Source organism: Solea solea, chromosome 1, assembly GCF_958295425.1.
Source record: "Solea solea chromosome 1, fSolSol10.1, whole genome shotgun sequence".
NCBI classification, from domain to species: domain Eukaryota; kingdom Metazoa; phylum Chordata; class Actinopteri; order Pleuronectiformes; family Soleidae; genus Solea; species Solea solea.
In genome coordinates, this window is record NC_081134.1 from 33,402,766 (window position 1) to 33,430,169 (window position 27,404).

Below are 27,404 nucleotides of genomic sequence, written 5' to 3' on the forward strand. Positions count from 1 at the left end.
ATTTTAAGATTATATCACCAACCTGTATGGAAATGTTGGCGTATGACCTTTTTGTTTTTGCCCTTTTTCAATTGTCCGGCCCCCTACTGACCTGACTAGATGTTCATTGCCCCCCCCACACACACCCCAAGTCATTTGAGCTTGAGACCCATGAATTACGTAATGTAATTGTGCTTCAGAAACACGAGCTTGCACACCATTGTATGTTTCTGCACACGTACAGTGGCCACATAGTACGATCCCGGTGCGTGGGTTGAGCTAATTATGCTAATAACGTTGCTTTATTGTTGTCTTCACTGCATCATGAGATCAGAAGCTACCTGGACAACAACAGAAGAAGCTCCAGAAGAAGAACAAGAGCTGCTCCTCTCTCCTGGAACTTTACTGAAACCTCCCTCTTCTTTTACCACGCGGCCTCCCACCGACGGCCGACTTTCAAAGGGTTCTTAATCATTTTAATACGAAAGCTGTTAAGTACCACCAATAATCACTTTGATGAAATGGAGGACATTTTAAACAGCCCCCCCCACCCCTACTGCATTTCAGAGTCTCACCCCTGCCTTTCATTCTTCTTTTCATCATTCCAGCTCCGCTGACTGCTGCTAGATCCTGATACGGCACGTCATTTGCAACCTTTCAGCCTTTTCCTCACCCTGTTTCACTCCGTCTCTGCCTGTGGCTTTGTCTACGTTATAAAGATGAAAATTACCAATGATCTGAATGTATTCTTTCTTCTTTCTTTTTTTCCTTGGATGTGTTTTGTGATATTTATAAAGTGTCTTTGTCTCTGTGTCTGCTGGATGCTGTTTGCTCTCACACTCACCATGAAATGTTGATAGGGTTTCCTGATGCCACACACGCCAGTCTATTTTGTCTTTACACAATTCTTGACACGGCTTTAAGCGTTCGACAGCTGTACACCACTTAACGCGTGCGTTTAGCTGTGTTCCAGTGGAGGCCGGGGAAAAGAATGAAAAGTAACATAAATTCACCTAGTTTTAAAGTTCACTTTGTGCTGGCTTGAGTTCCAGCAGAATCTAGGACAAGGTTTGTCTTTATCTGCAGACCATAAGTGGAGCAAAAGTGGCAGTGACAGAGTTGGAGAGGGTCTGATGTTCTCTTGCAAAATGCAGTTGTTTTCTCCCAAAGGTTGGTGTAAGAGAAAGAAGCCCACCCTGTTGTTATGAACTCTCCACATCCTGATTTATGGATTATTAATCCATGACCAATCAATGCTCATGAAACCAGGCTCTTGTCTGTGCTGACGAGGTGTAAAAAAATGTGGTTATTTTGAGTTGTTTTACTTGTTGCATTAACATGATAACATAAAAGCAACAGTGCAGTAGATTGTACAGTAGATTGATAATGATGCTTTTTATTTTATTTAGTTAATACATATAATAAGACTTTAAGGCGTATGCTTTCTGACAGAAGAGAATTAAAATTGAAAGAAAGAAAAAATAAAACAGCACTTTTCTCAGACTTTAATCTCAGAATTCGGAAAGTATGGAAGAGTATTAGCGTCACATGTAAAAAAAAAAAACAGCCTGAATTCTGAGATTAAAGCCAGCATGAACCCATAATTCAGACTTTAATCTCAGAATTTGGAAGGTACGGAAGAGTATTAGGGCCACATGTAAAAAAAATAAAAAACCCAAGCATGAATTCTGAGATTATAGTCAGCATGAACTCATAATTCTGACTGCTACCTGATGCTGTTTTTGTCAAAATGTCATAAGAAAAATAAAAATGATGTATTGTACGATGAAAATATGTATTCTGTGGGTAATGGGGGCGGGACTAGATAAACTTTTGCTTCTCCCGCTTTCCCTTTCGGTTATGTGTATTGTGTGAACTACACTAAGATGATGTGTGATGATGAGTGATCTAACTGACATGACCAAAATAAACACATAAATAAATAATTCTGACTTTAATCTCAGAATTTGGAATGTACGGAAGAGTATTAGGGCCACATGTAAAAAAAAAAAACCCAAGCATGAATTCTGAGATTAAACTCAGCATGAGCTCAGAATTCTGACTTTAATCTCAGAATTCATACTGTTTTATTTTATTTTTTTTACATGTGGCCCAAATACTCTTCCGTACATTCTAAATTCATTGATATAAATATATCACAAATTTAGGAAATGACATGATACATTTTATATTATGATATTTAGGAATCATGTATAAGTGTTGCACAACTCGCTCCAGCAGCACTCTCACAGCCTCTCAGTCCAATACAACGTAGTGCCACAATGACACCGATAGAAACCAAGTTGTGCAAATGAGTCTTTGTTGACTTATTTATCACCTCTTGTGTGTTACCTTGGTATCTCTCCCTCTCTCTGCCTTTTGGCGGTTGCGCTGCCTTGTGGTTTATTTATACCACATCTCATCATTTATTAAAAACTCAGTCAGTGGGGCAGGCGAAAGAGCATTAGGGAGTGATGTCGACAGGCTGCTTGGGAATCATCCTTCCCCAGCGCCAAGTGGGGCTCCTCCTGCCCTCGCGCCTCGCAATCGGCGCCAAAAAGCCCGGCGGAGACGGAAAGACAAAGGGGAGGGCATGCCATTGAGTGTCTGTCTTCTAAGGAAAAATTTCAAATTGGTCCCATCTGATATCAGACACAAAAAAAATCTGGTGTCTGGTGTTTTTTTTTGTTTTTTTTTTGCTTTCCTTGAGGGGCATAAGACGCAAAGCTGAGCACACAAATATTTGCAGAGCAGACAAACAAGTACATCTGATCTGGTAAGAAAATGAGAACTATAGAACAACCAGAAAGGTCCAAATACAAGAGTCTTTCTACATGGAGTTGCATGTTCACCCTGTGTGTGTGTGTACGCATTTCCTCCAGGTTCTTCGGTTTCCTCCCACAGTCCAAAGACATGCAGATTTGGGGATTAGGCAAATTGGACACTCTAAATTGACCACGAGTGTGAGAGTGGATGGTTGTTTGTCTCTATATGTGTCCCTGTGATGGACTGGCAATGTGTCCAGGGTGTGACCCACTGCCAATTGCCCTATGTCAGCTGTTTAAAAAGGCTATATTTGTCTTTATTGTCTTATGAAAACATCCTGGCCTTTGTGTTATTCACAAAGCACTTGGGGGATTATTTAAAAAAAAAATCAATAATATTAATTAATAGACTGTTATGGACTGGAAACAAACCATAAATGACCATTTTTTAGACTTTTGTACATTTTTCAACCTGAGCGAAAAGTAAAAATTCCCTGGAGCTATTGTCGGAGTAACTGGGGAAATATGTTTTCCTTTGATATGGGTGAACTGACCCTTTAATGATCCACACATTCCTTACCATGCCTCCCTATTGTGTGTGTGGAGAGCGGGAAGGCCGACAAAGCACAATAAAAATTCTTTAAAAATGTTCCCCAAACATCAATGAGAAAGCCCAGACCCTGCGGTAACCTCGACGTGGAATGTCACACCAGCGTCAGACGCCGCCGTGTGAGGACCAGTGAGGTGGTCGTAGATCAGGACTATTGATGCCAGACGTCCCCCTCTCTGCAGTCCCAGCCATAATCTCAGAGCTGCAGCTGTGGGAAGGGAAGTGACTGTGCTTGTGTCTGTTTTTTTACAAAAAAAAAAAATGTAAACGTGGAATGAGTCTGTTTCAGCGCCACAAACGTTCCTATTTTCATTCGTGAATATTTCATCCACTCAGGACTGACGATTCATCATTATTTCTGACAGGACGGCACACGCCGTCGCATCTGTGAGATGAATTGCCATCGCAGCACCTTACAGGATGACACTGCATTATGTTTTCTTTTTTTTTTTTCTTTTGCAGAGCTCTCTCTGCACTGGCACCGCAGCTGCATCGATACAGAGGGCTAATTGAAATGAATGAGGGAGCTTCTTGGTTTTTTCTTCCCACTCAGGGATTTTGACTTGGCTTAACACGACCTTATCCTCGTGACAGAAGACCCACCTGTCTGGGATGTGTCCTTGACTTGTTATTTGTCCAATGCGTGTTGCGATAAACTCCTATAAGGGATGCAATAGGTGGGAAAATGTAAAATAATTGATAATATTTGACTCTAGCATGGAAGAAACCTCCAGAAAAACCTCCCAGTACGACTCGGCAGTAGGGAAGGGAATATAAATTATCCTTGATCCAATGAAGTGGTCCTTATACCGGTGTCTTGCCACTGCAGCATCTTTCGAATAGAGACCGAACAGGAACTGCTATAGGGACACGAAAGTTCTCCGTTGCCTCTTTAATGGATACTTTTTAAGCATTGGGGCCTTTATTGATAGGGCAGTTGGGCTAATCGTTGCCCGAGAATATTTCTGTCTTGGGAAACGTCCCGCAGTCAATATGAAAAGGAGAGACACTCTGGCTCTGCGAGCAACGGACACTGATACTCTCTCTCCACGCTTATCAATGAATCTGAGCAGGGACAGTGAGGTCAGTGGAGGTGAATGTCACACAGCTGCACCACTTTTCTCGCAATTTTTGTCTTTTTTATTTACAAAACACACATTTGTTCCACATGAGATGTCCTTATATACAAGTGTAGAGTAACTCTTTAAGACAGAGGCCTCAAATCCACGGCCCACGATGGATTAAAAATCAATTTATCATGACTTATTTCTGTATTTTTTAATGAATAGATGTTTTTATTAGAGAAATACATTGTTTCATATCAAAACAAACACTTTTATTTTGAAATGATGTCACCCCCCTGGTCCCCTCTCTCTCCTTGCTGAGGTGCGCCACTGCGCCAGCTCAACCTCGCGCACCTCACTGCTTGTGTGCGCAGTTATACGTACAGGTGCGGTCATTGCGCACTTCCTCCCCTTCCACTTCCTTTCACCTGTGATGGCCGCAGCCTGAGTGGTTGTTTGTTTGGCGTGATCTGCCCATGTGTTTGCGCCATCCATCGCGCACTCGCACAGGTAATACACCTTGCCTGGTCATCTCCTCCTTTCGTATGCGCAAAATGCGCATCGGTAACGTGGTGTCCACTTGTTGTAGCGTGAATGGAGCTTCTCCTCTCCTGGGTGCAGTCTAGTATCTGGAAGGTAAGTCGGCGTTTTCTTGCTCTTCTGTTTGTCATCGAGCTCCCCGTTATCTGTTGTATATCAGTGTGGTTGCCTTTGGAGCAGGGGTCTCCAAATCCTTGTCAATTTCGTGCGGCCTGCCACTTAAAATCAAGTTAATGTGTTATTGCTGCAGTTATTTACTGAGTCACGTTGCACAGTATTTTTTATTTTTATTTTGAGCTGTATATTGTTCCATATCAAAACACAACACTTTTTGAAAATTGCTTTTTTTTTTAATGAACCAGACTAGATGTTCGGTGGCCCTCGGGTCATTTGAGTGTGAGGCCCCTGTTTTGCAGCTTGGCAGAGTGAGATAGGCTCCAGTGATGGTGCAGTTCATCATCACAGCCTGGATTTGGCTGCTGTTTTGGCTCTGTTTATTTTCCTGGTCCTTGTTTTTTGCATTCAGGTTTCCCTCTTTGTGCTCTTTGCAGCTCAGGCCTGTTGTACAATTTGTGAATGTGCCACGTGTGCAATTCATTTTAAAAGCACACTTGTTTGTGTAATCTGCTGTTAATTTTGCTTTTGCATATTTTTTTTTTGGTTGTGAATTTACATTCATTTGCTTAGTTTCTGTCAACTCTGTCATATTTGGACAGCTTGTGGTTAGTTTCAGTTTCTGAAAATCTCCAGGTGGCATTGTGGCAACACTTGTATACTAGAGGTGGGAAAGAACACATTTTAAACAAGTAGCTTGTTTAACTCTACAAATTAAAGTGCTGACAAAATAAAACATGTAAACACATAATGTATCAGTCAAAATGGGTCAAAGGTCACAAATGCTTTAACTTTACCACTCACTCAGGGACCTTAATTAGCACCAATTCACCTTTCTCCTGTCCTCAACGTTCACCTGTACTCATCATTCACCTGTCATCACTCACCTGTCCTCATCATTTTCTCATCATTCTCCTGTTTAATTACAGTAACGCGAGTAAACACAATCTGTTACTTTCCACCTCTGTTGTGTACATATACTTATATGCAGTAAAAACCCTGCTGGCCCGTCACAGAAAGCAAACTTTGTAATTGTTATGTAATTTAAGGTCAACATTTCAGTGACCTCTGGCCGGCTGTTGTCCTTTAGGCACAGAGATCCACCTGGCTCCAAACGGCTGACTCACCATTTATGACATGCACATGCCTTCCCTGTGGTCCTTAACTGCTGCTCCTCTGCAGGGACAATCAGCTGTCGTGACCAACGAACAAGATAAGAGGGTTTGATATAGATAGCCTGGCGGAAGAGTCAATAATCACTTTGCTCACAAAAAAAAAACCCTCCTCAGAACTGAGAGTCAGCAGGATCATATCTTTGAAAACTAAATGTTGATCGTAACGACTTACAATTGAGCGGAATACTGAAAGCAGGTGAGAGGTGGCGGCGCTGAAGGGTTCATTAAAATAACTGACCTGGTAATGCAGTCACTCTGGAGACGGTGTGCAGGAGCTTATTTCCTCCTAATGTATGGATGTGCAGGAGTCTCCTCCTTCTGATCTCTGTGAATAGAGAGGCATCAAAGGAAATGGAGGGTCTGTGTCTGTCTGTGTGTGTGTGAGGGAGAGAGAGAAAAGGAGTAATGAATGGGGAGTAATTTCATCGTAAGGAACACGGTTAAATACACAGTACTGCTGCAGACGGATATGTGCCACCCTCCTAAATAAATTACCACCCTAACATTTTAATAATTACCAGCCACTATGGTTAAGGTAGCCATTATGCTTTGCCTCAAATGCCACACCATTTCACCATTTCACCATTTCACCATTTTCACTGCTGCAGAACATGCTCGAGCAAGGCTGCTTCACACAGCGTGAGTGTGAGTGTTGCAGCCAAGACTGCTCCCATTTCCCCCTCTGTAATTGAAAGTGCTCTCTGTGTCATATTAATATAAAAATATTAATAATAAATAGTTACCTTCCCTCTGTGTTGAGGTGCGACACAGACCTACAGAAAAATCCCTCTTCTCTGTAATGATGCGGCGGTGTCCTTGAATTAACACTCGCGACTCATATTTGTCGACGGGGATTAGATCGATGAGTCTTTACCGTCATTGTAAGCAATGCGCCGTCCGATTCAAGGCACCATGTAAAACGGAGGTCACGTAATACATGGAAAAAAAAAAGCAGATTTGATTGAAAGATAACAAATTATTTGTCTCTTTCCTTTATTTTACACTTGGATAATGGGGGTAGAAAGCCCTGAATTACATCTTGGGGCAAAATCTCCACTGGTTAAAGGCCATGGGATGTGATACGCTGTTGCACGCATCGATCCATGCTCCCTCTTTTATTAATTTAATGAGATGAAACGCATTACTACAGCACAATGTGGATGTCTTCATGTGATAAATTCTTATTGAAGACAACGTTCTTCTCCAATACTAAATATGGTGTTACATGTGATGGTTACTTTTGCAGTGGCTCCAGTGAAAATGCCCTTATTTGACCGTTTAAGGGTAACATTTAGCTCATAATGCACTCACGATATTGATTTATTGCGTTCGGTTTGTGGCTTGTCAGGTTTTAAGGGGGGGGGGATCAGTAATGAGGGAGTGTGGACTCATGACATCACTGTTTCCAAGATATTGGCTGCTGCCTTAATATGCACAGTGTAATATTCATATGAGTTTAATGTTCTTTTGTGAAAGGGGTTTTTTTTTTGGCGGGGGACAAAGAAAGGGGGAGTTGCTCTCAGAGAGAAAGAGAGAACACATATTGTTCTAATTTACTTGAGCATACATTACAGACACATGACGAATGGTGTTTGTGTGGCAACACTTGGTCGGACATTTGATCTGAAATCGTGATTTGTCTGCAGTCATTCTGCTGCTGACCAGGTGTCGGGAGATAAGATCACGACAGGAGTTGTAGATGAGGTGACGCCTCCTCCTAGTTTTCCCCTGGTCCTTTGCCAAGTTACCTAGTAGTCGGCGGCGGGAAAACAAAACAGACTCCCCCCCGTCTCCTCGGTTTCTGACTTCTTTGAAGTTTCCACAGCATCAGCAGAAATGGAAAAGGGGGGAAAAAAAGAGAAGAAAAAACATAAGGCAGGGTTGATCAGGAAACCCCGCCTTCCCCATTTGCCGTGCTGTTGACTCCTCGCTAATTTTAAGGGCTTGGTCTTGTATTTTCCAGCCCATGGTTTTACACACTGACATCATACATTCCTTTTGAGAAAATCACCTCCTGAAGCAGACATACTTGCATCGGTGTGTGTGTGTATGATGTAAACCGTGCAATTATCTGCTATCGACACACACTGCACTGTGTTGGAGACACAGGTCTGGTTGTTAGAAACCCTGACGCTCATCGCGCGTTAGAGCCACATGACGTAATTCAGGCTTTTTATTTTTAAGACCTTGTCCCGTGTTTGCCTCTACTGAGAATAAATTGTGTGTGTAACAGGCGATACGGTTTCCCCCTTCATGCATTTTCATAGGACATTGTGTTCTGATGCATCCATTGTGTTGCTTTGATATCACAGCTGAAATACCCAGACTAATGCCAGCAATAACTTGGGGAAGATTTAAGGGATAACACTGGGAAAGCCATCCACTGTGTCTTTTCTGCCAGGGGAAAGAGCCTTAGAATAACAGGCTTAAGATTAAGGAGGAAATATTTTCTGCTTTCGCTCACTGTTAGGACAGCTCACAAGAATTTTGCAGTGGGAAAGGAGTCAAGATATTCAATGTGGCTGATGGTGATGGGTAACAAGAAAAAGATTTCCAAAAAGAAGCTGAGTGACAGTGCTGCCTTCCCAGGCTGTAAGATGATCTCTCTCCTCAGCCAAGAGAGAAAAACAGGGAACTTTGTGTTCTCAACACAACTAAGAACTTCTCATGACTGGGACGTGTCATACCAGGTGAAGCAGGTGTAATTAGAAACCCCAGTGAAGGCTTCATGTGTACCACCCAAGTGTTATACAGTCATTATTAATTGTCTTGGGAAAAGAAGTCAATTTCATGTTTTAAAACGTGAAAATCAAATCAAACTGTTCAGTGGTTCAAACCGTTTTCACAGTATGTGTTGGTATTGAACCGCTCGTACTCCATCGCACAACAGCTGTGCGGCCATTAAAGTGTTTTCATGCACATTGCGAGTAATAGCGGTGAAAATGATTGATGGAAATGGCAAAATCTAAAAGGAAAGTGTTTGTACTGGCGTGAGGTGAGTTGAGTTAATGTGTTTAACGCTCGGTCCAAACACTTTCTGGATAAGTATGTAACAAACAAATCGTCTTAATAAGCTGTTTCTAAAATAAAAAAAGAACAAATTGTTTCTGAGCCTGGCATAAAAAATAATGGCTACAACAATTTCTGGATTCCTTCTTGATAGTTTGTCTTTGTTCCTTTTTCTGTTCTCACAACCCCTTATGGTTATTTGCTCCAAAGCAGTTGATGGGAAAATGCCTGAAATTGGCTTTTTATTTGAAGTGTGGAGAACATACATGTGAGATTAGTAAAATATAAGGAAAATGCAAACCACTGTTCAGCCCGTGTAAGCAGCTGGATTGAACAGAAACTACCAGCTGTCATTAAACTATCGTTTCCTGCTTTGAAGCTCACTTAAAAGAGACAAACGAGAGCGAGAGAGAGAGAGAGTCTACGACCAGTTCTGCTTCAAGCTAAATGTTAGCATGCTAGCATATTCCCAAAGACAATGCTAACACAATTTCTCATCATCTTTCACACGACGTTACACGACAGGGAAATTCACAACTACCTTTACACAACCTTTAAAACAAAGCTGCCAAATATTTTATAGTGTTTTAAAAAACAATTTTAAGAACAAATGAACAGGCTAGCATTCACATGCTACTAGCATACAATGCTAGTTGTGGCCCATTAAAGCTCAGATTTATGTGTTTGGAACTCGTTGTTGGAACAGCAGGGTTGGAAAAAACGACTCCTCTGTTGTTAAATAATAAACTCTGCTAACTTGTTTTGCAGTCATAAATGATGCATGAAGCCCCCACATTAATTTTTTTTATATATACATAACAAGTTTGACTGTTCAACTCTCAGGTCTGTGAGAAAGCTATCTTGTCTTATTAAAGTGCCTCCTTGTCGTAGGATGTTATTTGTTTTATTTAGCAGTACATTCATGCGCTACACTTCACAGGGGATTTCTGCTGAAGGACCTCACCCTGCAGCTGGGCCAGTTTATGTGATGTAGAGTGCCAGGTGGTAATGAAGCAACTGGGAAACCCACAGTTAACCTACAAGCACTCACTCTTGGTAAAATGCTGCTGACGCATAGATACACGATGTGCTGCGGGGACACTTAAAAAAATGTTTTCTAATTCATCTTGTGATTTTTATTTTTCCTCTCATCCTTCATCACCCAGGTACATTTTAAACTGATAAATGGGTTGCTGTAAAATGGCGCTTTATGTTATTCAGTGCACATGTTGCAAGCGTGATTTACATTTTTTTTTTTTTTAAGCATAATCTGTCAAGATTTTGCCAGCAGCATGTGTGGGAGTTGAGTGTCACTTTGCCATGATCATCTTAAATTCGTTTAAAAAAAAAAAGAAAATCCCCCCCCCCCCCCCCTTCAATTAGAGGGCAAACCTCCTCTTGTCGCCGTGCACTAAATCTGTCACACTATTCACAGTCTGGTGAATGAGGTGAACTCTGTCTCCTGCCTCCTTCCCCTTGACAACTGTCTGTTTTCCCATTTCTTCTCGTTTAGAAAAAAAAGAAACGGGAGTTTGTTTTTGTTCCCACCACCTGCAGTTGCATGTTTATCATTTCCACTTCAGACTCCGGCATCGGTATGCGCTTCAATTCTGTTGTGTATTCGGAGGATTTCAAATGAGTCCTTCCTCACTGAGTGAGAATCACTCCCGGGGCTGATCTGATGCAGACCACATGCAGAGCTTGTGTATGTTGGTATTGACTTTACATTCAGCGTGCTTATTCTCCCAGGACTCCCCTGGAGAGGTAAAATAAGGTTTGGCAACAGTGGTTTTTTTTTGCCTCCTGTAAAACCTCCACAGTGATTTTCTTGGCATGCAGGATGGATTTTCTGAATTTGTTTTGAGGTTTGAATACAGCTGTGGTGACTATAGAGTTGGTGGAGAGGCTGGTGGAGAAGCTGCAGAACAAAAGTGCCTAAGCTATGCTGTCATGTTGCTGCTGCTGCTGCAAACGCACAATGATGTTAACGTGCTTGTGTAAAATGGTGATGTCATCTGAAAAAGAAAAAGGGTCGCAGCTCACTGGAGAGCGTCGCCAGCAGCAGCCAGAGCATTAGCATAGAGGCTAGACAGGTCCACTTTCAAACCCAATCACCCAGACTGTCATCTCTCTCTGCCACTGCCGTTTGTTGCTCTGAGCTCCTGCCAGGACCCGGTCGCACAATGACAGCGACAAATACTATTCAAAAGAAATGGCTGTAATCCACAAAGATATTTACCCTGCAGAGCTCATCTCTCTGCCTCGCTGTAATTAGGGTGTGACCTAAATATCAGGCGGGAGCACTTGTGTGAGTCTGCAGCCTCATTGACCTACATATGAGGCGAACATTGGTTAATGTTTTTATTTAAATTTTTTTTATTTTTTTTGCAGGAATCAATACAACACTTGACTCTGGGGTTATGTTATGTGAGAGTTTGCTGTGTGCAGTGATAATAAACACACTTTAGGCGACTTGTACCGCTCTGTTTAACCTTAAATCACCACTTACAGTACAGGTTGTCCCCCTTCGGGTGTGTGCCGCCTGTATTTAAGAGAACCGTATGTCTCTATCGTGTCAAGTTTCACTTTTGACCTATTTAGGCTCTCCACAATATGCGCTTCCCTCAGCCGATTCGGTTTCATTGACTTGTCGGCGTGTAGTGTGGGTGTGTGTGTGTGTGTGGTTTACCCGCCGCGCTCATCTGTCTCCCTGTCCTCCTTCTGAGAGCCGTGCGTGGAGCAGAATAAAGATGCTGTGGCAGAGATTACATCTCTCCGAGACGGAGATGGTATCTGTGCCTGCAGATAAGCACTGGTGGCTGATAAAAAAGAAAGAAATGCTGACAGAGTGGCTGGCGGAGTTGCAGCTGCTCTATAGCAGATGATGATTCGCGGGGGTTTATGTATTTAAGTTTAAATAATGAGTGAGAAATGAAAAGGAATAACTTGTTTAATTTATCTTTACAGTGTGGGATAAGTTGCATAATTAAAATGAATAATGAATCGTACCAGAAAATGTAGTTGCCATAGTAAAGAGACTTTTATTTAGTATCAATTGTCCTCAATATGCATTTTTTTTTTTTTTTTTTTTTTTTTTTTTATGAGGAAATTAATTGAAACTGCCTTTAATTGAAACAAAAGAAAGACAAAGGCTGGCTTCACAATTCATTAGGGCTATTCCCCGTGGTTTTGTAATTGATCATGACAGATCCACCTCCTGTTGATGACAGCCTCTTTCCTACTGTGAGCCCCTCAGTGAGAGGGATTGATTTAGGACTTCCTCCTCCACGCTCTTCTCCTCCAGCCTTGGCAACAACCGTAAAACTGGCTCCGGCCTGATGTGTTCTGTGTTCTTTACCCCTCCAGGGGTTAACCAGACTTGGTTTACATGTGCCCTGTAATTAGGAACATCCTCTGAGCCTTGTAATGTCCATGAATTCTGAAATTTGCTTTGTGAGGAGATGGCCGGTTGAAGACGGCGAAAGAAATAAACGTTTGTTTTACGGCGTTGTGGACGCAGGGTTTCTCCGGCTTTTAATTACAACTCGGGATTGTTTGTCACGGGTGAAAACTAAAGGTCAAGTTAATTAGAGGTTGGGTACCTTGTGGCAGTGTTAATGTTTAGGTCTACATGTGGTATTAGATGTGACTATAGATCACTGATTTAAATACAGTCTGCAGAGCACGGTTGCTCTACTCGTGGCAGACGATTTACTTAAGGGCTGTGCACACAAACAAAGTCTAGGTGAGTGTTTTTTATCGCGTCAGCGTTTAAGGGGCCCTGAAATGGTGTATTTCGGAATAACAGCCAGTTCTTCAGTTTGTCTGACAGAGGATGAATCCTACTGTCTTTGTGGAAATGATCCTACCTTTCCTGTAGCACCATGTTCAACTTCATACAATAACTGTACGTAACTTTTTTAATTCTTCACATGACAACACGTCAAAGTCTAATAAATCACCGTTTGGCGTCCATAGTCGCGAAAGAACAAACTACAGTAGGGAGTGATTAGTCGTTTTCCTGTAATCGCAAATTCAAACATGCTTGAGACGCCGTTAGAATGATGTTATTTAAATTATACATACTGTAAAAGTGGCATCTCATTTGTAAAAACCTTTGCTCAGCCTTCCCTCTGACAGAGTCTGTTTGTAAAATGCTTTCTACGCCTTCAGGGAATTCCTTTTATTGATTGCCTATCGATCACATAATGCGGAAAACATCAATAACCGCGGCCGTGCAGAGAAGTGACAACGCAGACATAAAAGGGGGGCTTTCATTTTTGTGCCATCTACCTTTTAATTTATTTGTCGCCTAATGACAAAGAGAGTCGTAATTGTTTCACGTGATCCATCAGTCAGTGCTCACTCGTGGCTTTAGATCAGTGAGTTCCTCCTCCTCCTCCTCCTCCTCCTCCTCCTCCTCTCGTCCCCTGCTCTTACACCATAGCTGTTGTACCAGGAAGCGCGATTATTTACTCGTGATCTAAGCAGAGTCATTGTCCCGGCTCTTTAACTGTCAGGAAGTCGCTTTTTTTTTTTTTCTCTGACCAGCAGCCAGAATCACTGGCAGGAAATTGAGAGCAGAGTTGATGCCAGAGGGTGTGTGTGTGTGTGTGTACACGTGTATGTGTGTGTGCGTGTGTGTGTTTTGTTGCAAAGGGTGTTTTGTGGAGACAGCAAGTTGGATTGTGAATCCCATACCCCGTCCGGCGCCATGAGGCCCACGCACAGGAAGCTTCTCCTGCTAAATACAGCTGAAACCCCCCCACCACCACCACCACCACCACACCACACCACCACCACCACCACCTCCTCCTCCTCCCCTTCCCCTCCTTTTCTCCATCTCCAGGTCTGCACACTGACCGCTGAGCAGAGAGCCGACAGTAAGAGTGGAAGTCTTTCTCCCATGAGTCACCGTCCCTCCACAGATGTGACTTTTGAACAGGCTCTAATTTCTTTGGGCTTTGTTGTAACTCGTCATTTCGTCTTCTGTCTGTAAATGTCTGAGCCGTGTCTGCCGATACACGGACTTCTCTGTGGCAGAGACCAGGTTAAAAAAAGAAAGAAAGTCAGAAACAGGATTCATTCTGACTTTCGCGCGTCGCCGTCACCGCTTCATGGTTTTGCTCATCAGCTTTGAACACACCGATAGTGAAACTAAGCCCACGAGCTCGTCTTTGGAGCACCAGCTCGGTTAATAACGTCCTCACTTTCCTACAGCTGGTTATTTAAAAAAGCACTGTAGTCATCTCCACAGAGTGCTGTCTAACTGGCTGCCTGTCGATCTTTCTCTCACCTTTTTGAATCAATTAAAGTGCTGGGCATCAGTGTTTTGCAGCCACCAGTGCAGGTCGTTGAGGTCAGTTACACTCAGTGTTGTAATGTAACAAAGTTACTGTACTTAAGTAACTTTACTTTATTTATATTTCGAGCAACTTTTACTCCACTACATGTCCTCTAACTATCTTTGTTAGAGGAAACTCCAAATTAATAATAAAATAATAAATAATAAAATTTTCAAATTAAAGGAGCAGTATGCAGAAAATAGGTCACGGTCCTGTTCTAACTTCCAGCACTGTACAGTATAGTACGACATGTCGCCGGCAGATTGTGAGGAGATTAATAATCTCTACAGGGTCGCAAACGAGTGAGATGAGCAGAGGAGACTTTTAGAGTGAATGGTGTAATACAACTCTCGGTGGTCGACGGGGAAGTGCTGAAATCACACCTTCATAAGTGACTGTGTCTGGAACTAAATAAGTGACGTGCCGTAAACTTTCATGTAGCAGAAATATGTGATCGTCTGATCTGAGCTCAGGGAGAGAGAGCGAGGGTTTACGGTGACAGTGCCACAAGGACCCCTTCACTTGTGTCAGTGTCTCCTGTAGGTTTTCCAATGTGGGTCTGAAAGTGGTCACAATCAGGTGAATCGATGTTAGTGAGATTGTTTAATATTTAGAATGTGAGTATGCTTGTGTTGCAGGGATTATTGTCGAATTAGAACTGTAAATATAATAATGAAAGAACTGCAAGCGGCAGATTGTGCAAAGACAAATTGCATCTTTACACGCTTTGTTGTGTGCATTGTGAAATGTATTCATTGAATTAGGACAAACCTCTTACGCGATATAAAATGCAAAAAAAATGAACACTACAAAACTAAAGCACAAGTTACAACCTACAACCGGTGTGTAAAAAAAGTACAAATACTTGTCATTTATATCACTTATAACAACTTTTACTCCACTACATTTCCTCTTAACTATCTTTGTTACTCGTTACTACCAAATAAAATCAGAAGAAGAAGAGTTGGTATTATGGTCTGTATTTATATAGAGCTTTTCTCGGCCTTGATGAGCTGCGTTTACACTACACTTTTCAACCATTCACACATCTTTCATACCCATTCACACGCTGCAACATGGGGTTAAGTGTCTTGCTCAAGAGTCAGGAATTGAACCCACAGCCTTCCAGTTGAATGACAACTCGCCCAACCACTGAGCCACCATGGCTCAATCCTAACTCCTCACTTTGTTAATACTTTTACTTTATATTTCAGAAAATAAATGACTTTTGATACTTAGTACAGTAAATGTTATACTTTAAGACTTTTTCCTAAGTAATATTATCAAAAGTGACTTCAACTTCTACCAAAGTCATTTTCTGGTAAGATACTATCCCTTTTAAGTACTTTATACAAGACTGGGATCAATTTGTGTGACGATGTTAAAACAGAACAGACATTTAAAAGATTCCATCCCTTTCCCAACTTCTTAAGACATTAAAAAAAGGTTCTGATCCAAACCTCTATGTGAGTAAATCGATGTATCGTAAACGGGACAGAAAAGACGTCTTCTGTCAATAGCGAAGGTTTGCTCAGAGAGGCAGATTAATACGCCGTTAGAGCATTCTGCTGGCTCTATTGGTACCGAATAATTATATAAACGCACCCAGTATTAAGAGTCTCTCCAACTTTTTATTACGAGCTACGATGATATGACAACCAGGATCAGAGTCACTCGAGGCTTATTCAGCCTCTGAGTGAGCTGATGAGAAGCAGTCGCAGCGCAGATGGAAGGAAGATGTCCCCGATAATTGGGGCATTCAGTGAATTCTCCAATGGCCGCTCCTGGTTGCGGGCATAATTGTCCAGCAGCGGAGCATTGATCACCAAACATGGACAGAGGGGCTCAGCTGGTTACGGTACTCATCTGTGCGAGTTCTGCTGCTGTGTATTAATGGGGCTTTGGAGAGATCCTGAGCTCTGTGGACTCCTTATCCCCATCGCTGTTGTGTAAAGAGAGGGAGCCTAATCCTAGCTGGACTGCAAATCCTCCTCTGGGGCCCAGACTGTGTGGAAACAGGCAAACCCAATGCACAGGCACCTGACTGGCCCCCTCTCTCTCTCTCTCTCTCTCTGTCTCTGACTTTTGAACACTTAGTCGTACATGCACCGACACACACACACACACTCTGGATCTCTGGATCGCTGCCAATGCCACTGCAGTCACAGGTGAGTGCTGCAGTTTACTCAAAACAAAGACAGGGATTGTTGGGATGATTTTTCCCTTCACGTGAGTTGCAGTACGTTTCCACGCGCAGGAAGCTCGACGACACCATTTTCCTTGCACCGCTGCTCTCGTCCCAGTCCAGTGGCAATAATCCCCCCCCCCCCCTTCAGCTTGTTCATGTCAGGCTGTTTCTGGATTAAGTCGTCAAGAGTAGGGGCTTTAATGATAATAATTTTCAGATCAACTTATCTTATAAGTTCTCTGCGTCATGCCTTGGTAAAGACGTTTAAACAAAACAAAATGGTCTAATACCTTGAATTTTCAGGTGATTTAAATCTGACATTTCCTGAGTAATAACAACAATATTTGATGCTTAATTTACCGCTTACACATGTGCATTACAACTTTACACATCACATAAAGCAGGGCTCTCAAACTCAAATGACCTTGGGGCCACTGAGCATCTAGTCTGGCCAAAACGTTTTTGGAAGCGAGCAACTATTCAGTACGAGGGAGGGTGAATTTGAGCTTTAAATTATGTCGCAAAATCCCACATTGAGAGGTAGTTCACAGAATTTCAAAATAAAAGTGTCTGTGTTGCTATGCAACGATGTATCGCTAACAATAACAATGTGTTCTTGGTGCAAAATGATGCATAAAAGGCACATAACGTTTAGTCAAAGGTATCTGGAACTGAAAAAAATGAATGTACGTTTTCACAAATTCCTCCCGCAGGCCGGATTGGACCCACTGGTGGTTCCGATTCTGGCCCGCGGCCTGTACGTTTGACACCGGTTTACTGTTTTCCTACCCTCGTCAAAAGAGCCATTTCAAGTCTCCCTACCATCCATGAACTTTCAAAACATTCAATTATTTAAACCAGAAGAGCATAAATTCCATTCCTTATCAGTCCAAGAAGTGATATGGCCTGGATTGGCCACATTTTCTTGCAGCTGTCGTCGTCTTCTTTCAAGTGCTGGCTGCTGCTTCTTCTTCTGTTGTTATTTAAGGGTCAAAGCTGTGGGTGGTGGAACCTGTGGAGCACATGTAGACCACCCAGGCCAGCTGGAGTTTTGATTAAAACATGTACATGCGGTAAACTCCCAATCGTGTTATCTTTGGTTATGTTTGGATTTCCAGCAATTTTAATTTAGTAACATTTTTTAAAAGTCTGGTTTAGTGTAAAAGTCCCGACTGTGTTAAACTGTTGCCTCTTCAAAGGAGACATTCCTGCATTAAGAGATCATGAATAGAAATGCACATGGACACAATCGAGACTGTAAAACTGCTGCTGCTGGGAAAAAAAAAAAAAAAATCAAGTGTGACTCTTACATTTCACACTACATTTGCCGCCGTCGGATTAAGAGCCGAGGTTGTTGTGTGTGTGTGTGTGTGTGTGTGTGTGTGTGTGTGTGTGTGTGTGTGTGTGTGTGTGTCCTGCTTTCAACTCTCCGCGCTGCTGCTTGTTCACAGTGAGACCGTTTTCCTCCACCTGATTATTACACTGTGGCTGAACACAAGCTGACCAAAACGAACACGGTGACCTCCCCTCGTCTCCTGTTCACAAGCCCGGCGAGAACACTTCTTCTAATTGATGCCTTGCCGCTCCGCTCTCCTCTGCTACATTATCCCTAAATGACAAACACACACCGTGTTATTTCGGGCGATCCGCAGAACTGCAGCAGTCAGTCAGACTCCGCATTAAAACACACGCAAATGATAGTCTGCCAGGTCGGGCGCACAAATCATCCGCCAGAAATAAGCAGTGTGTGTCCAAAGTGTCCGTGTGCTCAAGGAGACGGAATTGCCTCCTGTATTTTACCAATAAAACGGTAAAAAAAATCTCTGTTTTGATTTGAAATTGTAGGTTATCGTGCGTGCGCCGCGGGTTTGATCGGTTTATTTTAGTCACTTTTATGTGTTCGCGGTCCAATCCGCTTAAAAGTTAATTTCAGGAAGTTACAGTGAAATGAAAAGGAATAAAAAAAACCTCTTATTAAAAAATCTCATGGCACAAATGGAGTTTTTTTTGCATTGATATACCTTTTTTTTAAAAAAAAAAAAAAAAAAACGCTGATAGGATTGTCTTAAGTCTCACTTCTGACTTCAGTGTGTGATTAGGATGTTAAAAGTGACTGCGCGGTGTAACGGGGATGGAAAGATTACACCGTCTACCTTTCACACTGATCCCCTATGAGCCTCTCGTTCACTGTTATTCCCTTGGCCGTCAGCGCTGGAGTTTCCGTGGAAATATGATGAGTCCAAAACGATGAAGAGATAGCTTTCATGTATGTTTTCTTTAATCGTGACGCCACACCACACCAGCTCTGTGTGTCCTCACTGATGACCTGCTTCTGTTTACATTTGTTTTCCAGTGCCGTGCTATTCTAAGCAAATAATGTAGACTGCCGAGGACATGACATGACATGACCTGCTCGCCCTCATTAAGGTTGTAAGGATAAAATATAAATCAATTTACATGCTGTATGTAGAGTATATAAGCTCGCAGGCTTTCAGCAGTGCTGTCACTACGTACACCAGACTCCTTTGTTAAATATTGCAATTTTAGACATTTCCTTTGCTAAATGGTGGAGATTAACGTACATTTTCAGGATTTTTATGGCTTTTTAACTGATCGACAGTTCGGCATCGTTCGGCTTGACTCTTGTCACTCACGACTCTTCCAGTGACGACACTCTCTGACCAATCAGTGGCCGACAGTCTGACGACGTCACACATAGTATCAGCTCAACTCGTTGGAACCTCGACAGAGAAGGTACTAAAAAAAGTACCAGGTGCTATCGCTAATGGAAAAGCAAAAAAAAAAAACATGCTGAGGCAAATCGTGTTGTGCCAGGACCATGCTGTGCTGAAAGTAAATTTAAAATGATTGGCATAATCCCAGCTAATTATAACTTGGAACTATTTTAAAGCAGTTGGAACTGTAGCCGGCAAGACATGAGCCTTTATCATGTTTTACTTTTATGCGGGAGATCTTGTCACAATGCCATATAAAGTTAACATTTTATTACGTGTTTATTAAGGTTTACGTCATCTGAATCATACCTTATTCACTTTGAAAGCTCTCTTTTACTTTAGTCTCTCTTGAAATAGAGTGTTCGTCGACGATACGGTTGGTGAAATTAACAATTCTGTCGCAAGTCATAGAGAATAAAGGATACTACTTGTTTAACTTTTAGCAAGAAACTGAAGAATCATTTTTCCCAAATTGTCATTGATTAAATAAAAAATAAAAAAATATATATATACAGTATATATATATATACACACACACACAGAGAGAGAGTATATAAGATGAACTGGTCATCTTTCTCTACCACAACAGCAAAAAAAACATAATTCCATCACATCTCCGTGAATTAGCATTTTTATTAATCCCAAATCACGGAGCAGAATTGGGAATTACGCTCCGACGATTATTGCCACCCTTTATTCCTCCGAGGCTTACACTCCTGAAGTCGATCTATCTCGGCTCTGCAGGGCCCATAAATTGTGGTTAAAGAGGGTAGACAAACAGTGGGCCGCCGGTGGTGGTGGTGTGGGACTCAGGCGATTTAATCCTTTGTCATTATCTGACGGCCTCTGCCAACAGACATCTGCTTGTGAATGCAGTTTCAGGGGAGCAGTGAGGGAAAAACTGGCGTTCCTTATGTCGGAAGGGAAGAGACACACCCTGGTGCCTGCTTGTGTTGCTCACACACACTTCATTAGGGTCTGGGTGTTCTTCTCCGCAATGAAGGACAAGCCCTGCTGCTGATAGCTTTATCTCTGGTTAAACAAGCACCACAATCCACCCAGAAGCCATCCATCCCATCGCCATCTGCAGCGAAGAAGCCAAAAAAAAACATCAAAAACCTTTAACTTCCTGTATCCTGCTGTGATACGGTCAGCGACACGGACGGGTCCGGTTTATAAAAGACCAAATGATGAGTCACGCCTGAAAAACACAGGGTACAGAGAGTGCCAGAGCAGCGGAGTGAGACGGATTACGCTGCACAGGAAGGTGCTTTGTTTGACGCTGTTACCTGCTCGAGGAATTTGACATTTCAATATGTAACTGAGGTCAAGTGGTCAATTTGTGAAAGTGTGTGTGTGTGGGGGGGGGGGAATAATCTCACCTACGAGGCACAAATGACAAAACAATAACAGTCGGTTTAATAAATAGAAAAACAGGGGGAAAGCTGATCCTGTTTGTTTCTTTATATATTAAAAAAAGGACCAATGGAAGGGCAATGTGGCAAACGGGGGGGGGAAAACAGAGTCACAGGAAAGGACACTAATCTAGACCTAATCCCGTCAGCATCTGTCACCGATGCATTAATCAGACAGAAAGGAAACATGTTATTCTGTAATGCCTCCCTCCTCTCATCTAAATCCTCTGCTGTTGAATTTCAGACACGGGTCACACAACACTCATGGAGAAACGGCAGAAATGACTCAGAAATTGCAGATTTTAATAGATTACGCAAGATTATGATCATTTAGCTCACAAACAACCGGAAATAAGGTGGAAAAATAAGTGCAATTTTAACAATATTATGCTTAAATTTACCATTTACTTTTCCAACTTACAGATCACAGTGGATCAAAACATTTAGGTAACTTAAATTCACAGGTAACTGAAACTGAAAAGTTAGTCATCCTTCGGGCCAGATCGGACCCTCCGGTGGGCCAGTTCTGGCCCGCGGGCCGTTTGTTTGACACCCCTGATTTAGCTGATGACTTTGGTCAGAACTACACTACTACGCCCATAAACGTTTGGTAAACTGCTTGTAATTAGATTGTAAAAGATTTACAGGCTGTATTATCCCATGCCTTTTGCTCCATTATTTCATTATCTGCACGTGTCCCGCTGCTACAACGACACCCTTGTTTCGACACTTATTTCGCTCGCGGTGCTGAGGCGTCGGATTCCAACGACTCTCGTGTTGCTCGCTAATCGCAGTGCTGAGATAACTCCGGGAAGCCTTGAGTAAGTAGAAGTGGTTTCTTGCTTTGTGCGAGTTCAGTTAATGAGAGTATCGGGGGCTCCGTTAGCGCATTGATGGAGATCAGGGCGACTCTAATTGACCTGGTCGTTACACCTATTCACACCAAACAAACAATCGCTCGTCATCAGTGGTATCACAGTCGTTACTGCAAATGTTGACGGACCTATGAGTGGTCTTTTTGATGCCTGTGGCTTGTTACTTAGTTATGACTGATTACTACTTTTTTAAAATCCTTTCCAATCACAAGCAAAGATAAGATGTGATGAGGGCCGTTCCTACTCGTGTGATCCATTTAATGAAACGTCGTCTCCAGTTTCAAAGAAGCTCTGAGAGTAGAACCCTTTGATGCACTTTGCATCACCGTAGTTACGCAACGGTTTGTGCTGTCGGAAAAATTCCAGCACGTCAAAGCTGACGTGTGGTTATTACGGTAATTTCACTCGCACTGTTGCAGGAAGCCGGCGAATCAGTGTCTTTGTCATCCGAGAGGAGAGAGTTTGAAAAATATACCCGTACATAGTTTCCATTTTTTGGCCTGTTTTTGCACATTGAGACAAAAAAAGACTCAAACAAATGTTTTTTTAAATATTATGTGTTTCTACTGTTGACATTTCAAAATTCATTTTAAATTGCAGTAAACTGTAAATAACTGCCAGAAAGTTATTCTGGAAAAATTGACACAAACAACTTACTCACAGGACATTTTCTGGCTAAGTCTAAAAGTACAGACAGACATTTTGTGGCATCCATATTTTAAGTACGCTTAAAGTAGGCTTTCTGGAACAACATTTTTGATGATATTGTTTGACAGAAGGCATGGCTTTTACTGTACGGACGTTTATATCAATAACTAAGTTAAAGAATTACATTATATGCACACACTCGACCACGTACCCAAACGTAGAACCAGACTCTCTTGCACATTGTACAATTCTTTTTTGGCCTCATCTGACAAATCATATGTAGTTTATGCCTAATGAAAGTCATTTTGATTTTGTCGAGTTCGAGGATTATATTAAGACCTTGAAGTCTATTTACTCAAAACTTGTTCATTGTTATTTCTGTTCTTTTCTCTCAATTTTTTGAGTCAGTTTTTTTTTTATTTGTGTACCATCTTCCCGTCATTCGATATACAAGGAGTTACAGATGTGCTCTTCTGTGTCTTTGTTATCAACAGATGTTTGATTTGTGGCTGATTGGCCATAGATGTGCGTCCACTGTGTGTGTGTGTGTGTGTGTGAGATGTGAGGAGTGTATTGTTGAGATGATTAACAGCACCTGGAGCTGTGACACCTGGTCACTTGTGAGATCCTCACTCAGCGTTCAATCATCATGAAACTGGGGCTGTCACTGCGTGCTCCAGAGTGCCATCACTTTTACACTGGTGAGGCCTTTCACCACACACACAAACACACAAGGGAAAACACGCTGGTACAGTGTGATGTCACATCAGCGCTGAGATTGATTAACCCTTTAATACCTAAGCCTCAAAATGTCCATAATAACCATAAAAGGGCCAGAAAATGAAGTGCTTTTGCACATTTTTTTTCAATATCTGGCAGTAATTCACAATTTGCTGCATGCTAAAATACTGTTTTAACAATTTAAAATGAAAAGCAAAAAGTTTTCTTGACAACATATATAGAACATTTGTTTGAGTGTTCGTCTCAAATGTCCAAAAACAAGCCAAAAGACACAGATTCTCCGGCTTCCTGTGACGGCGTGAGTGAAATTTACCGTAATAACCACACGTTGGCTTTGACGTGCAACTTCTCAGCTTTCAGAAACTGCTGGATTTTTTTCCGATGGCACAAACAATCGCGTAATTACGGTAACACAAAGTGCGCGGGTGTTAAAGAAGCCACAATTTACATCAAATCTCCAAATCTGTGGCTCTAATCTCTCCAGAAAGCCTCCGCTTTTCCATGAACAACAAAAAAATAACAACATAGTGAAGTGAAAATCTGTTTACACGTGCGGCGCGGATTGGATTTCCTCTGGTGTGTGTGTGTGTTTTTAATCTCACACGAGCAAAGGCAGAAGTATTAACAGCACTGATGGGCAGTTATACTCTGAGGTGTCAGCCTTCATTTGCATTTCTACCTCACCACACGCGGGATTTTAGATAAAAAAAACAAAAAAAAAAAGTAATCTGCTTCATCACGATAAACACGCCGGTTACGCAATAACACATAATTAGGCCGATGATTCACTCGGCTGCTGATGACAGTTAGCGCCCGTGTTCATAAAGGAAACAAATGGCTCCCTTTTATAGTATGGCTTTTGTTGTCAGTTTCAACTCTGCTTGTCGAGATTAGTCTCATTAAGATCAGAGATCTTTATTACACACACAGAGCACAGCAGAAGGCGAAGAAGAAAAAAGAAAAACAATACACAATAAATGATGCTCAATAAAAGGAGAGGGGAAAAAATAAGGGAAAGGGAAAGGGCTTGTTTGCTTTTTGTTTCTTATTATTTACTAATAAACACATTATGTATATATGAGCTCTTATAAGGCTAATGGAGTTAAGTGTGCGTGTGACGTGCAGACGTCCATCGCAGCCAGACAACCTTCCTCCTGGTACACAAATATTGCTCATTACATGGGGTTTATGTGCTCAATATAGCCATTGACCCTCAGCCTGCCTCTGGCTCCTGCCTCCCCCCCCCCCCCCCCCTTTCTCTCGTTCTCATCTCCTCCCTGTCCATGGCTAGTTACCGATGGGGCAGTAAATTATAATGGCTGGGTTGGGATTAGGTATGGGGGGGGGGGGGGGGGATGTCTGAGAGGCTTGCACAAACACAAGTGCACACATACCCTCACAGATGATTGTCTCTTCATGTGCCAGACAACTCCACATTTTTACTGCCCCCTCCGCCTCCTCCACCTGCAGATTATGCTATCAATTAATCCAATTTCTCCTGTTTTTATGCTTGCACATGCACCCGTTTGAATACACATCCAACACTGGACACAAAAATTCAGATATGTTGTGTATCTATTGCAATAAAAACGCCTTTTTTTACCTACTTTTTTTACTAGATTTTATTGTATTGCCTTAAATATTAACTCTTAGATGCGCCTTCTAAAAAGTTACGTTAACACACCTTGAGCACCAACATGTGTTCATAAAATAAACCAACGTCTGTCCTTTCCATACGTATGTATGGATGTGTATTAGGGCCACATGTAAACAAACAAAACAAAAAAACAGCAGGAATTGTGAGATTAAAGAAAAACTCAGAATTCAGAGATTAAAGTTCTCTGAATCTTTAATCAGAGAACTTTAATTAAAGAAACTTTGAATTCGGAGATTAAAGAAAAAGTCAGAATTTCCTCTGAAAAATATTCAGAGGGAAAAAGTCAGAATTTTGACTTTAATCTCCGAATTCTGAGATTAAAGTCCAAATTCTGAGATTAAACAAAAACTCTGAATTCTGACTTTATTCTCAGAATTCTGGAAAAAAAAAATCTGAATATTGAGGTTTAAGAAAAAGTCAGAATTCTGAGATTTAAAGAAAAAGTCAGAATTTTGACTTCTGACTTTAATCTCAGAATTCATGCTGTTTCATTTTTGTACATGTGGCCCTAATATTCTTCCGTATATATCTAATATAAAATGTTAACCCTTAAATCGACAGGTTTTTGTCATGATGCATCTTCATTTTATGGTCAAATGTGTCCAGGTGTGTTTAAGGGTTAGTAATGATCATACATGACACTTACACGGCATCAAAACGCTGTGACTACAGCTCAGCGCCGCTTTGATGGACAGGTTATGTGAACGTGAACATGAATAATTGGATTACACAACGACAAATCTGATGATTGCGTTTACATGGATTACAGTATAGCCTTGTTTTTCCTGTACATAGTTGTCAATTTCCTTAACTATTACTATTTATAATAAATGACACTTGGTCTGGTTCACCCAATGACATCATTTACACATTTGTTTTATAGTCGTCCTCATTAGACCTTTACATGGCAGCATCAAAACATTGTAACTGCAGCTCAGCGCCGCTTTGATGGACAGGTTATGTATACGTGAACATAAATAATTGGATTACGCGACGACTAATCTGATTGTTGCATTTACATGGGTTACAGTATAGCCTTGTTTTTCCTGTACTGTAGTTAATTATGTTGATCTACTGCTATTTAAACCAACTTTTAATCACCATGATAATAAATGACACATGCAAATATTAGAAATATGAGCGACCGGTTCACCCAGTGACGTCATTTACACATTCTCTTCTAACCTGCATGTGCTACGGTTGTTGTTTTTTCAGTGCATGCAGTGGGTAAGAGGAGCCTGTAGTCTTAATATAGGGGATGACCTCAGCAGTGTCCTTTCCTCAGCTCCTACTATAGGCAGACTGTGCACACATGGACTCGCGCTCAAGGCGGCCGATAGAAATAGAATTGCTGCAGGGATTTCTCCACCAAATGACCTGGAAAGCATTCCTTGCGCGACTTGTGGGATTATGTGCGTGTATCGCCTGCACGTCTTTAATTTCTCGGGACGCCGACTAGTTTGTGTTTGTTTGTGTCCTTAATTAAATCGGCTATCAAATTATGCAGCGTGAGGGGAAAAACGTGGATTCCGTGTTGCTCGACTTGATACTAAACACATTCAAGACTGTTTTCACTTCTTGGTTTCGAGGCCAAACTCTTTGGCATTCCTTTCTCTGCTCAGCGCCACCAAGACATTTTAGAAATAATTGCATGGGCCCTCCTCCTTCTGCATGCATCGTGTTTACGTGTTTGCTTGTGCGCCGCGCAGCCAGCGTGTGGGGTCTTTGTGTCCAGGAGTGAGAGACTTGCTCTGGTGATTAATGGGGTTCCTGTGTGAGGCGCTGCGAGGCGCCGTCCACAATCACTGGGCCAGACCGCAGTCCCACCAGGCTTGTCCTTCACATGAGGAGAAGAGAAAGGCGGGAAGGAGGGGAGGGCGGGAGGCAGGGAGGGGGTGGAGGGGAAATATTCCCTTGCTGTCCTTTACCCTCTCCTGCCCATCCGTCCTGCTTTTCCCACTTTCTACGGCTACTCCCTCCCCTCCCTTGCTGTCGGCCTGTTCAACCCAAACTTTACTTTCACACGTGCACATGTGTGAAGAACATTTAAATCACACACACACACACACACACACAGAGAGAGAGAGACAGGAAAGGAAAAAAGCAGAAGTGCAGTGAGAGAAAAAGATAAAGTGAAGAGTCGGCACAACACCAGTGCAGCTTTGAAGAGAACGCCGGGGTGGAGGGTGAGGAGCCTGCTGTGAATCTCTCTCTCTCTCTCCCTCCCCCCCCCTTCCCTCTCCTCCCTGTGGTTCGGGTATGTGGCCCCTCTTCTCAGTGTTAAACAAGCCTTTTAAATAGGCTTTAACCTGGGCCCACCCTCAATGGGGCCATTGTGGGAACGGATGTGTGGACAGTGGCGCTCGGTAAACACTGCTACTTGTCCCTTTCTCACATTCTGAGGCCGTCCCGCACCGGCCAGTCCGGAGGTTCAAGCAGTAGTTTGTGTGCACCCATGGACAATGTGTCTGTGTGTGTGTATTGGGGGAGGTGATGTCTGTCTGAGTGTGAGAGACGGAGGCCACACTACCACGTTTTCATTCA

The 27,404-nt window shown here is 42.2% G+C and overlaps 1 protein-coding gene across 1 annotated transcript in view; it reads left to right on the forward strand.

Moving 5' to 3' along the window:
* The first annotated feature begins 4,936 nt into the window (after window positions 1-4,936).
* Window positions 4,937-27,404, forward strand: part of csrnp1b (cysteine-serine-rich nuclear protein 1b) — a 45,753-nt gene continuing 23,285 nt past the window's right edge. Inside the window, exon 1 of the mRNA XM_058629333.1 lies at window positions 4,937-5,054. Coding sequence (XP_058485316.1) covers window positions 5,013-5,054 — 42 coding nt within the window. The 5' untranslated portion in view covers window positions 4,937-5,012. The remainder of the gene's footprint in view (window positions 5,055-27,404) is intronic.